This window comes from Mesoplodon densirostris, chromosome 11, assembly GCF_025265405.1.
Source record: "Mesoplodon densirostris isolate mMesDen1 chromosome 11, mMesDen1 primary haplotype, whole genome shotgun sequence".
In the NCBI taxonomy this organism is placed as follows: domain Eukaryota; kingdom Metazoa; phylum Chordata; class Mammalia; order Artiodactyla; family Ziphiidae; genus Mesoplodon; species Mesoplodon densirostris.
The window spans coordinates 38,981,944-38,995,286 of NC_082671.1; the positions used below are offsets into that span (position 1 = coordinate 38,981,944).

Sequence of the window (13,343 nt, forward strand, 5' to 3'; positions counted from 1 at the left end):
CAAAACAAAACAAAATGCACAAATCAATAAGAAAAAGACAAACCAACAGATAAATGGGCAAAGTATAAAAAGCATTTTAGTGACAAAAGCAAATGGCCCTTAAACATGTGAAAAGATGCTCTATCTCATCAGCAATCAAAGACATACAAATTAAGCCAAAATACCATTTTACCCCAGTAGATTGCCTCTCTAAAAAACCTTGTCTTCATGCTGACTACTGATTGTCCAAATCTGTTCTCTCCTTTCATGGTCATGAAGTTGTAGCTGGCAACAGGGCTGCCCAGGGAGACTACATTTGCCAGCCTCCCTTGCAGCAAGATGTTGTCCTGTGACTAAGTTCTCACCAGTTAAATGAATGGAAATTCTCTGTATTATTTCTGGCCTGGGTTTTAACACATTGGCCATATGCTCCTCAAGACTCATTTTCCTTCCTGTAAGTCAGAACATGGATATACTTAAGACCCAGTTTCAACCAGGCATACAAGTTCAGTTCCCTAGGTGATGGCAGAGGAACGAGATGGAAAAAACTCAAATAATTTAAGGAGGCAAAACTGTCCTGGTAGCCTGGACTGCACACTTCCAGACTATTATGTGAGAAATTTCTACATTTTTAGGTTATTGTCTTTCAAGGTTCTCTTTATTATTATAGTTTAGCCTTTATCTTAACTAATACATTGGCCCATACTAAGTGTTTTTCAGGATGTGGAATTCTCATTCACTGCTGGTAAGAGAATAACTACCAAGCACTTGGAGAAAGGTATGACATCAGTAAAGTTGACCACGCACATTCCCTATGACCCAGCAAGTACACATAGAGAAACTCATGTACACTAGGAGACACTCACAGCATTTTATATATTATTATTAATCATGATGGCAAAAAAGTGCAAATAACCCAAATGTCATAAAGAATGAATAAACAGCTTCCAGTATTTTCATGCACTGGAATACTATATATCAGTGAAAATAAATTAATGATAGCTACACACATTAATGTAGATCAATCTTAATATAACATTGAGTGAAAAATGGAAGTCATAAGAAGGCATACTTACTTTGAAAATTTTTTATTAGAGAAAATTTTAAACATACACGAAAGTAAAGAGAATAAAATAACGAACCCCATGTACCAAACAATGATCAATTCCTGGCTATTTTATCTGTATTCCCACCTACTTCCTCCTTCCCCCAGATTATCTTGAAGCAAATCTTAGCCATCCCCAAATACTTCAGTACATATATTTAAAAGATAAAGATTTGTTATACATGCCAAAATACTATTTTTTTAAAAATTAACATCAATTCTTTAATATCATTAAAAAATCTGGTATGTGTTCAAAAGGGCTCTGTATTTTTGATGCATGGATATAACATACATCAAAACTATAAAGAAAACTATAAAACTATCATAAAACTTTAAAGAAAACAAGGGGATGATTGATACTAAATTCAGAATTGTTATTGAGGGGGCAACAGGATGAAGAGAGATTTGTTAGAAAGGGGACGATGTGGGGGTTTCTAGACGCTGCTAAGGTTCTAGTTCTTACTTAACCTGGGTGGCTACTAACCAGGTATTCATTTTATTATTATGCATTAAATTGTAAATAATTTCCGTACCCACTTGTATATATATTTCACCCAAAAAAAAAGAAAAGAAAAAGAGAGGCTGCTTCTCCCACCCTCCCACCCCGCCAACCTACGAACTGTTAGCTGAATGCAAAGCAAGAAAAAACCAAAGTATATCACTGAGCTCTAAGCAAACAGGAAGTCTGAAATTATCCTGTGAACAAACCTGATCAGCAGAGGTTCAATTTCGCTTGGATGCACCTTGCCCCACTCCCATCCTGAAGGAGGGTGGGTCTCAAAGTGAGATTCCTGTATTAGGCCAGGAAATTTACCGAGGAGAGGATGTACTGAGGTCCAAAAGTACAGGAAATACAACCTATACCAAACAGGAAAAATAACCGGAAACTCCTCCCGCCATGCGTTATAGCTTGGTATGTACATAGAAAGCTGAGTCCACCCATGCAAAGCACCATGACAGTGACTGGCACACCGTGAGCGCTCAATAACTGTTAGCTGCTGTTACGATTATTTTTCATTATTATTATTTCATCATCCTTCCCCCCCCCCCCGCCATGGAAGTTAACTTTAATTATAAACTTTTGACTTCACAGAACATCTGACTTGGAGGGAGTGATGTTTTATTTCATTTTTTGGTGACATATAAGACTGAGGCCTGGGCTTCCCTGGTGGCGCAGTGGTTGAGAGTCCGCCTGCCAATGCAGGGGACACGGGTTCGTGCCCCGGTCCGGGAAGATCCCACATGCCACGGAGCGGCTGGGCCCGTGAGCCATGGCCGCTGGTCCTGCGCGTCCGGAGCCTGTGCTCCGCAACGGGAGAGGCCACAGCAGTGAGAGGCCCGCGTACCGCAAAAAAAAAAAAAAAAAAAAAAGACTGAGGTCCAGCTACGGTTTCTCCTCATGCTGAAATCCCGCTACCCAGTATGGCTGACACACGTGTATGTACGTAGCTATACATCAATTTAGCTCTGTTTTAGCTTGTCCTAACCATGCTTTTTTTTTTTTTTTAGGTCTTTTTCCCAATTGTTATAAGATATTTCTCCATACCATAAAACGTTCTTCAAAAACCACTGTTAATGACCCCATAACATTCCATGTGCACAAGTTAGTTAACCATTCCCCAGTGGAATTTAGTTAAGTATTCTCCATTGTTGGACACTCAGACTGTTTCCAGCTCTGTGACTTTCTAAATGTGTGTAACTTACACATTTGAATTCAGTTTAATTTTGTGGTAATACTTCATTGGACACCCTAGATAATTCTGAATGATCGCCATGTTAGTTTATACTATAAAGGAATGATAATTCAAAACAATTACTCTATTCATTCAATTAATGTTTAATGAAGCCCTATACCAGGAGGTGTGGGAGATACATAAACAATAATTTTTTTTTTTTTTTTTCGGTACGCGGGCCTCTCACTGTTGTGGTCTCTCCCGTTGCGGAGCACAGGCTCCGGACGCGCAGGCTCAGCGGCCATGGCTCACGGGCCCAGCCGCTCCGCGGCATGTGGGATCTTCCCGGACCGGGGCACGAACCGGTGTCCCCTGCATCGGCAGGCGGACTCTCAACCACTGCGCCACCGGCGAAGCCCGACAATAATTTTTAATATCAAAGTGCTTTCTGTTATATGTCAAATATATCTCAATAAAGCTGGAAAAGAAATCAAAGTGCTTTCAAATGAAGCACAAGCAAGTGAAATTTTTCATTTCTATATTGATTTTAAAACAAAATATTTTGCTCAAAACTATGAAACTAAGTCAGAGACTTTATCTGACATCATAAGAATCCTTTTCACCACGGGTAAATAAAATCAACTGATTGGACTACAGTTTTCATTTTCCATTTGGCATCATTAAAGGTAGAGAAAATGTAAAACAAAAGTTGTAAGCAAACACATGGAAGCCCAGGAAATGTGCTTTTCAGCTGTTACTTGTACTTGGATAAAAAGGAATGACACAATAAAAAAAAAAATCCACCTTATAAGGAGCTGGGAATCTCTCTGGTTTGCCTATCACATATCCCTTTTTAATTCCACCATGAAACTCACTCCATTCTAAAAGTACAGAGGACTTTATCAGGATGATTTAAGAATCACCCACTTTGGGATCTATTTAGGCAGCAGATTGGTGATTATGTACTTGAATTTCAAAAAGCTTATCTAAGTCAGAATGTAACAAGAAGCAGTTGAAATGTAAAGAAAACCAAAATTAAACAGATAACAAGGCCTAAGTTTTACAGACTATTTATCAGTGCAAAACGTGTGATAAAGACTTTCCACAAATCACCTCACAGAAGCCTCACAAAGGCAAGGAGGTAAGTACTATTATTATCCCCATTTTACAGATGAAGAAGTTGACTGTTAGGGGTCAAATATATTATTAGTGGCAGGACTGAATGGCTAACACCAGTTTCTGCCCTTAAACACTATGTTCTATTTTTTTCCCATCCTGAGATACCAACAGGTGAGCATATATATGTTGTCAATAAATTAGAAAGTAATTTGGGTCCAACGAATAAAAATACCTTCAAATAACTAAAAATGTCTTCTAGTAACTGACTCTATTCTCAACTTCTGCTTTCAAACCACTGAAACAAAGGTAGACTGAGTGATTAGACATACAGTTTACTCCGTATATTTTTTTAAAATCTTAATTCTCAGTTATGTAACTTGAAATAAAAATAGTCAGCATAAAAAAGGGTCTGCTCAGTCCACAAAGTAGATTCTCAAATTGGACCAGAGCTGAGGATGTGGGGTTCCTGACCTGGTCATCACACAGCACGGGAGTAAGCAGAGCAATCTAGACAGTTAGAGCTCAGATTTACCATCCCATAGCATACTCCAACCCTCACTGTATTTCAGAGCATGCTTTGCTTAAACATTTCTCCAAAACTATTTCTTAAGATATTTTGAAGTTCATGAAACAAATCAGGTTTTCTGGACAACATGAGGGCTTATTGCAGTAGCTTCACTTAGTATGACCAAAATTTCAAGCACGTTACATTTGTACATATTCACCATATTTTTTTCCCCTTGCTCTTCAAACCACCTTGTGAAGCTGCTGGCTGGGCATTGTGGTTTCTTGAAATGATCTTGGTGAAAAAACAACTTAGTTATGGTTAATCAATTTAATTAACTCCTCCTGTTAACAGACCAGAGTTGCTGTTCTCTCCTCCATCCAACTATGATTCCTTCAACGGATGTAAAGTCTAAACAGTCAAGTGTTCTATCTCCTACTCTTCTTTGTGAGGAATCTAAAAGTAAACCACTGTTACCGAAAAGCAGAGGACCTGGGTTCCAGTCCCACATATGTTACAGTTAATTGTGTAACTGACATTATGCCTCCTTGCACCACTGAAGTGGGCTGGACAGGAAATGTTTAAAGTCCTTCCCAGCTATAAAGTTTTAATTCGTAATTTAAATTGTTGTTTTCTATTGCAAGTTAAATGAAGAACATTAGAGGTAGACACAGGTTCCCTATGAGTGACAGTAGCCCTTTTAATTTCCCTATTGAAACCTATCACATGAGGGGAGGTCATATTAAATTGAACTGGAATTTCCTTATGCTCCATCTGCTACCAAAATGTACTATTTGTAGTTCAGGCAGCAGAGCAGTTGAAAAACAACAGATTTTCTTGGCACTTCCTGCACGTATGGCACATAGATGAGTATGAGATTATCCTCAGGAAAATACTGCAAATAATAGCTGTCAATTCTTAGCAACTAACAACACGCATTATTAAAAATAAACACAACCTCCCATCCCTGAGTTCCACCTCACAAAATGTGTCTTTTGTTTCTTCTGACTCTCATATGTGAACCAATATTTTTTACATGGGCTCCATAATATTTCTGCTGCAGAATTCAAAAATTACTAGAGCTCTAAAATATACAGATAATCCCCAAACCTTCTGTTAGCCACTTGCTACAATCTTTTCCACTGCTAAGCTTTTTGCCAGAGATGCTAAGAGTAGTGTAGTCAACTGGTTTGAGTTTCATACACTTTTCCAGACAATCTTGCTTTTTAAGGGCCCACACAAATAAGAGATTAATTTCTCTGGATTCTAAATCTTTGGGAAGTTGACCAACATGCATGAAGTAGTCTTTCTCCTCCTATAGTTAACACATTAACTAACACATTAATCTTTTAAATTATTGCTTGGGGTCCTTTTATCCTCGATTTAAACCTATCTATTCCTTTAACTACTTGTATAATTCCCAATTCTTCGCCCTCTTACAATTCTATGCTCTACTTTTCTGAACGTGGTTTTATTATTTTTCTGCATTTTCTGTGGTATTACATTTTAATTCCTTGAGAAATCAGATAATACATAGTGTTTGTGAATTCATTATGAAAAAAGTTAAAGCAAAGGTAACCCTAATCAAAACAGGGCAGCCAAGAGAAAACACAAAAAGCTTGAAAATTTTACTGCATAATTAATGTGAACTGACATGACATCTTCAATTAGACTCAAAGACCCCTAGGACTGAGAGAATCTAAACTCCTTATCTTACAGATAAGAAAACCAAAACCCAGGAAGAAGCTAAGTGACTTGCCCTACATGATACATCTAACTGGATACATTTATGGTCTTACCCATAAAATTACAGCATAAAATTACACGTTACACCTAGGCTGGTTCTTTTCACACTGAAAATAGCCCCATGAAGTCAGGCAGCCACAGTGGCTAAATCCCACATCTGTGGAGTCATTCTTTTAAATCAAACCCTTACCTCAGAAATTCTGAGATAAATGCAACTGGTATTAGGGGAAATGGGAGAGAATAAGAAAGGACAATACTACAGAATGTTAGATTCAAGTCAGAAGGTAAAAAAGTCACATATAATCAAAAATGACTCTTGATACATTTAAGTGTATCACAGATACACTAAAATCACGCAGGGAGTCCAATATATACGTCTTTATTCATTGGGAAGAGACCAGTGCCTTCTCTTAATGAGTCCAGCACAGCTAGGTTTTCCTCCAGCAATAGAATAAGCCACTTTCTTTTGTTTACCATCAGATGAAATACCTGTTAGAATGGAAAGAGTTGGTTGTTCCAAAACCACCTACCTTTAAGCAGTGGACTAGCATCTGCCAGGGTGAGATACTCACCCTTAAAGAGGGGCTCAGGAAAAGAAACAGTTAGAAAACCAGGATCCTACCTCCGAAACTATCCTTAATAAGGGACCTATTCTCACTGCACAGGACAGCGGGCCTCATGGTCTATTTAACTATTTAACTCATTTCTCTTCCACTGCCTTCTTGATTTTGCCTAGTAAATTCAGGTGAGTGTGTGCCATTCAAGGTGTATATGATCCAATTCCATTGTACTGATATTGCCCTATTCCCATATTTGCATATGGATATAAGGATCTGGGTTAGACACAGGATGTGTAAGTATTACAGGGGAAGTAGATGAAGTCTGGACACAGGCTCTGATGAGAAGGGCAGGTCAGGTGTAGTAAAGAGCCATAAAGCAGCCTGAGGACCACAGGTAAGTGAGGAGGGTTGAAGGGAACAGACAGATGACTTTCTATGGGACAGAATTTGTTCCAAAAGTAATTTTTACCTTGTTTGTGGTTTTTCCTTGGATTGGATTTGATGGACACATCTTAAGCACTGCAACACATCCCATTCTATTGATTTTTATTTTATTTATTTATTTTTGTTGTTGTTGTGCCCCGCAGCATGTGGGATCTCAGCTCCCGGACCAGGGATCGAACCCGCACCCCTTGCATTGGAAACACGGAGTCTTAACCACTGGATTGCCAGGGAAGTCCCCACTGTATTTATTTTTAAATCCATATAGACGGCCTATACTCTCAAAGCATATAAGTAACCGTATAACTATAAAATTCATACTCTGAAAGAGATTAATCATGAGAATATTTTTCAGATAAAGACTTGATCATGGACAAATGACCTTAGAGCAGAAATACCGAAACCAATACTTGGAAATACATTCTGCAAGTCAGTGCTCCAAGCAGCAGGAAAACCAGACTGCTACCCCTTGAAGACCTGCCACAAAGAGCCATGTGGAAAAACCGCACAGAGAAATGGTGATTGTGAACAAGAGTTCTACCTCAGTATGAAAGACTTTTGGCTGTGTTGGACCGTTAAGAAAAGAAAGATTATGCTCATTAGAAAGTTTACCTGTCTCTAAGCAAATAATTACTTCTCTGCTAACATAACTTCCATGTCAATGTAACCAGCTCCTACAAGTATAAGTTATCTTAATTGCATGCAGATAAAAATCTGTGTTTCCTGAACAGTGTTCATCTTAACTCCATTACTGGAGTCAACCTAAAGGAAACTTAAGTCTCTGGGCTTGCATATTGTGTTTGCTTCTGGCCATGGTGAGATGGTCCAGATTCACACTGATTGACAGAGGGATTCCCCACCAGGTCCTCTCACAGGACTCCAAGCATTTTCACAACTTGACCACACAAAAGAACCCCCAGTCTGCTCCTGCTTTTCCCAAGACAAGTAAGGAATGCCTTTCTCTGCAGTCCTTTCATGAGATTGTGTCTGTACAAACACAGGTGTCTACAAAGCAATTTTTATCAACTTTGCATTGAATATTCCAAAGGACAGCAGTGACCTCAACACTCCATCCATTGTCTCAATGGATAGGAAAAGCTACCCATGAGAGACCATAAAGGAGGAAAAAAAAATAACAAATATATGTTTATTAAACTCTTCAACAGCAAGACAAAATACTTGTACTGGAGAGAAAATATATTTTTTAAACCACAAGGCGCGTTAAGTAAAAATGCATAATCAACCTTAATTAGATTCCTTCATCAGTGGACAATGTAAATGGATGGAAACTACTACTCAAATATTCAAACCTTCATTTTACATGCAAGTGGCCTCCAACAAATGATAAAGCAATATTCCCGTGTGAGTGTGAGAGATGGCACTGAATTCTGGCCCATTAAAAAGGAGGAGTCAGATTCCACTAGTCCTTGCTTGGTTTAACTGCCAAGCTTTTAGGGAGCTATTTTATAAAAGCGGGACTCGCCCTGATAAATTAGTGAACAGTGCGAATGTCAAAAATTGCCTGCACTCAATGAAGCTCTAGGGCACTTCGGAGGCAGACTTCAAAAAATGACTCCTTAAAGAAAAATTACGTTGTGACAATGGTATCGTTTTAAAAAAAATAATAAGGATGACGGTGATGATAACTGGGCAGGAACCACTGCTGCTGCCTGCCTCCTATGTAAGTTGCCCGGCTGAAGGTGATTAAGTTAAAGCCAGTTCTCCCCTATTGGAGGGGCGCCCTGGCAGCGGCGGAGAGCCACCCGGTTTCCAGCTCCCTGTGGGCTTGACGGGACTAGGACTGGGACTGGGATTGGCTTCCACGAAGCCCCGGGTGGCTCAACGAGGCGCTCTAGCTGTCCCTCACCACCTTCCTCCAACACAGACCCCAAGTGAGAAATGCAACTCCCGGAGCACAATGACAAGAAAGCACACAAAAGGAGCAAGGCAGCCGCTCCCATCCTTACCTTTGACTTGACTTTCATACTCGGCTATGATCTCTTTGTCCTTTTTGAATCTGCTCGGAGTGGACATTATCCAGCTGTTCTGGGTTTGCTTTCAGCGGGCAAGTTCTGTTACGGGGTCACCGACCAGTCTCCTCGGAGAGGCAGAGAGTTGTACTCCCACACGCCGGGAACCCAGAGGCAGCACCGACAGGAGGGAAAGGGGGAGGGAGAGGAGGAGGAGGAGGAAAAAAAGGAGCGAGCCGAGGACTAGATTAACCCGGGCGCTGGCACCATACTCTCCGGATCGAGCTGCCGTCGGTGATGCGGAGGGGAGCCCAGGGTTCGGGGCCGGAGAGGCCCGGCGCGTCGGCAAACTCCAGCAAGCGAGTGGTGGGGGGCGTCTCCCTGCCCACCCCACCCGGAGCCCGGCCACTTCCTCTACGACCGCTGGGCGGACGCGGGAATCGCGCCGGCGCTCCGCACCATTGTTAGCAACCCGCACGGGGCGCGCGGGGCAGGGCCAGCCGGGGAGGGCGGGCGCCGCGACTCTCCCTTCCTGCTCCAGCTGCCGGCTCCGGCGCTCGGGGGTCCCGCCCGGGCTGGGGATGCTACTGCCGCTCCTCCGTCGACACACACGGTTGCTACTGCCCCGGGCAGGCAAGAGGAATCGCGATCCTAAAGCAAGTCCCGGGCGCCGACCGCAAGGGCGGCTGCCGCACCGTAAGAACGCGTCCTGGGCACAGCCGCGGCGGAGTTTAGGTCTCCACCGCCGGCGCCTCGCGGGGCCTCTGCCTCCTGGGCCACCGTGCGCCGAGGCTGCCTCTTTCTCCACCGACCCCCTTTCCGCTGCTGCCCCCAGGAGGCCGCCGGCGACAGACACACTCGCACACGCCCCCGGAGGAGCCGCGCCCCCGGAGGCCGCGAAGTTGCCGGCACGTTCACGGCCCGCGGCTCCCCGGCACCTGGGGAGCGAGCTACGTGCGGCAGCGGCCGGGGCGGCCGCGCGGGGCTCGGCGAGGAGGGGCAGGGCTCGCGGGAGGGGTCGGCTCGGCAGCGCGTTCCCTTCTCCGCCCTCGCCCCCTCCCGGCGCGGTGAGGAAGCGCCGCGCTCGTCCGGGAAGATGGACGCCTCTTGTGGCCAACCGCAGCCCGGCCCTGCGCGCCGAGCCCGGCGGCCGTGGGCAACGCCCCCAGCTCCTCCCCGAGCTGCGCAGCCCCAGCAGCTGGGAAACCCCTCCCGACCCGGCGGTCTGTCTTTGGCCGAGGGTGAGCGCTGTGGTGAGGCTCTTTTCAGTGTACAGTGGGGAAATCCAGACTTTGGATGTCTCCATGGAAGAAAAGGATGTCACTCCAAGATGTCACTCCAAACCCCAGAAGGAACACTGGAGACTGAATTGTGAACGTCTTGGCTGTTAAGAATCAAAGAAGAGCGAAGCTCTTTGATCAGGCAGAGAAAAATACCCATCTTGAACACCATTATTCTCCCCATCCTAGAAGCAGCTGGAGGGGGCTAGGATGGTGGGAAAGGCGTGGTGGGGAAACAGGTCACACCTAGGATGTCACCAGGTTTTGACGGACACATTTAGTGTTTGGGACCTTCTTTCTCCAATATTATGGGCCTGATTTACCAAAGTGATTTGTACAAAGGCGTGTCCAGTATCAAATGTTTTCCCTGCTAGATCTAAAGAAGAGTAGGGACTTCGAGACTTTAATCATTCATTCATGTATCCAGTGATAAAAATTTCTTACTGCGAACCAAACACCAAGTAAGAGCTAAGGATTCAGAGAGTAGAACCCTGCCCTAAAGGATCTCACGGTCTATTGTTGTACAAAGTAATTACAGGCGGTACTGTGATGCTATAAGAGAGCTACTGCCGGCTTTGGGAGCCCCGAAGAAAGAAAAGTGGGCTGCGTAAGAGGTTTGGGGAGAAAGGCTTCCCACAGAAGTGGTATTTGAACTGCATTTAAAGGGTGAGTAGTAAGTAGTTTGCCACCTTAGAGAGGGAAAGTGTTGCATTCCACGGAGAAGAAGGAGAATCCTACTCTGGGAGAATTGCAAATGAGTTACAGGATGCCCTCCTCTAAAATACCAGATCTCTGATGGGAGGTGAAAAATATTTTAAAAATTTAAATATCTGTGTGTTTCAAGCGGCAGTGTGTACACATTGTTTTTAATTGTATGGCCTTTTAAAATTTAATTGTTAAGCAAATCTTTTTACTTTATAACGACAGAATAGAATGTATGGAAAAAATGTAAAAAGAAATGTTTTGTTTGTTTCCATTTTGCCACACAGGAGGTTAACTACGGAATCGCAGACTGCCCTAATTTCACGTGGGGCTGTCTTATGTAAGCGTGTAGCGTGAAGAGCCAGGATATTCCAAAGCAGAGGCTGAGAAGGAAGGTCAGGGCCAACTGGGAGAGGCCTCCTGTACTGAGCTCCAGGACACAGTTCTGCAGACAGCAGGGAGCCTTTTAAGTAGAGAAGGGTCATGATCACATACATGTTTTATGAAGATAACTGTTGGCCGCATGGAAGGATGAGTTGGCTATGGGGGTGGAGAGACCAGAGGCAAGCAGCACACTCTGGAGATAATTGTAGTCAAATCTAAATGTGATTCATGTCATCCATCCATGGTGCTACTGGGATTTATTTCATATTTGCACTTGGGAAATACAACTTGGTGCAGAGAATGCAGCCCCTGGGAATGAATTGTTGGCTGAGTTTAGACCTAAAGCACTGTGGTAGTTACAAGCCCCAAAGACAGTGTACCCAGAGGTGAATCATATCTCTGCTGCTTCCTAAGTGAGCTGATAAAAATTACTGCGTCTCTTGGGGCCTCAGTCTCCTTATCTGTAAAATGGATTAATGCCTAGTTCCCGGGAATGTTATAAGCACTTACTGAGATAATCCTTAAAAATTACAAGAACACCAGATCTTTGTACCTACTCAGTTATCTTTGTTACTGTTATCTCAGTTTTAATCTTTGAGAGAAAGCTAGTTAAAAATTGGAGACAATAGGGCTTCCCTGGTGGTGCAGTGGTTGAGAGTCTGCCTGCTGATGCAGGGGACACGGGTTCGTGCCCCGGTCGGGGAAGATCCCACGTGCTGTGGAGCAGCTGGGCCCGTGAGCCATGGCCGCTGAGCCTGCGCGTCCGGAGCCTGTGCTCCACAACGGGAGAGGCCACAACAGTGAGAGGCCCGCGTACCACAAAGAAAAAAAAAAAAAAAATTGGAGACAGTATCTTAATCATCTTTGATTTTATCATAGTGCCCAATAAACTGTCAATAAACTTTTTTTTGAATGTTAATGTCTTAATGTTAGTAAGCCACCATTTTATTGTTGTAGAAGGTTGGGTCCCAAATAAAACAAAGCATTTTGCATACATTCTTATAAGAACCCTACAAGGTGAATACTATTGTCCTCGTTTTACTGAGAGAAGCTGGAAAGTTCAGTAAATGTGTAAAGGCCTGTCTGGGCCAGAATTCCAGCCCACATCTACCTGCCTCCAAACTGGGTTTTCCCAATTTGCTATTCTGCCTACGAACTTATGATTCCTTTAAACTTGTGAAGCAGGATCACATACAGTGAACTGTGTATGACTGATCGACAGTTTTTCCTTGGTGGCTTTCTTCTGATCCAGCCAATCAGTGTGATTCACAAGTCAGTTCTTCTTTTCATAGTTTTATCTCTTCAGGTTCTCCTTATCTTTCCCATATTTTGCCTCACAAAGCTTATATGGAGAATGCCTATGACTTAAAATCCAGAAAGGCCCCTAGGGTCAGTCCAATTTGGGAGACAGTCAACTCTGAGTCTAATTCTGTGACTTTGCTCCCCCTTGTGGTAGCTGTTTTCTTAGCTATACAACAGGGATGGCTGCGCTTTGCCCCCTAAAACCTACCCCTCCCCTGCCACACTCTCATTCTTTTTTTTTTTTTTTTTTTTTTTTTTTTTTTTTTTTTGCGGTACGCGGGCCTCTCACTGTTGTGGTCTCTCCCGTTGCGGAGCACAGGATCCGGACACGCAGGCTCAGCGGCCATGGCTCACAGTCCCAGCCACTCCGCAGCATGTGGGATCTTCCCGGACCGGGGCACGAACCCATGTCCCCTGCATCGGCAGGCGGACTCTCAACCACTGCGCCACCAGGGAAGCCCCACACTCTCATTCTTTAGGGGCAAGTGGTGAGAAATTTGGAGCACCTGAAAGTGGGATCCATACTAAAGATTAATCCACTCCATTATCTAATATTTTCCTTTTAGGACCACTCCAA

General features: G+C 43.4%; 1 protein-coding gene across 1 annotated transcript in view; it reads right to left on the reverse strand.

The window, feature by feature from the left end:
- Positions 1-9,909, reverse strand: part of SRGAP1 (SLIT-ROBO Rho GTPase activating protein 1) — a 283,402-nt gene extending 273,493 nt beyond the window's left edge. The window contains exon 1 of the mRNA XM_060112684.1: positions 9,096-9,909. Within this exon, the coding sequence (XP_059968667.1) occupies positions 9,096-9,162 (67 nt within the window). The 5' untranslated portion in view covers positions 9,163-9,909. The remainder of the gene's footprint in view (positions 1-9,095) is intronic.
- Between the last annotated feature and the right edge of the window lie 3,434 nt (positions 9,910-13,343).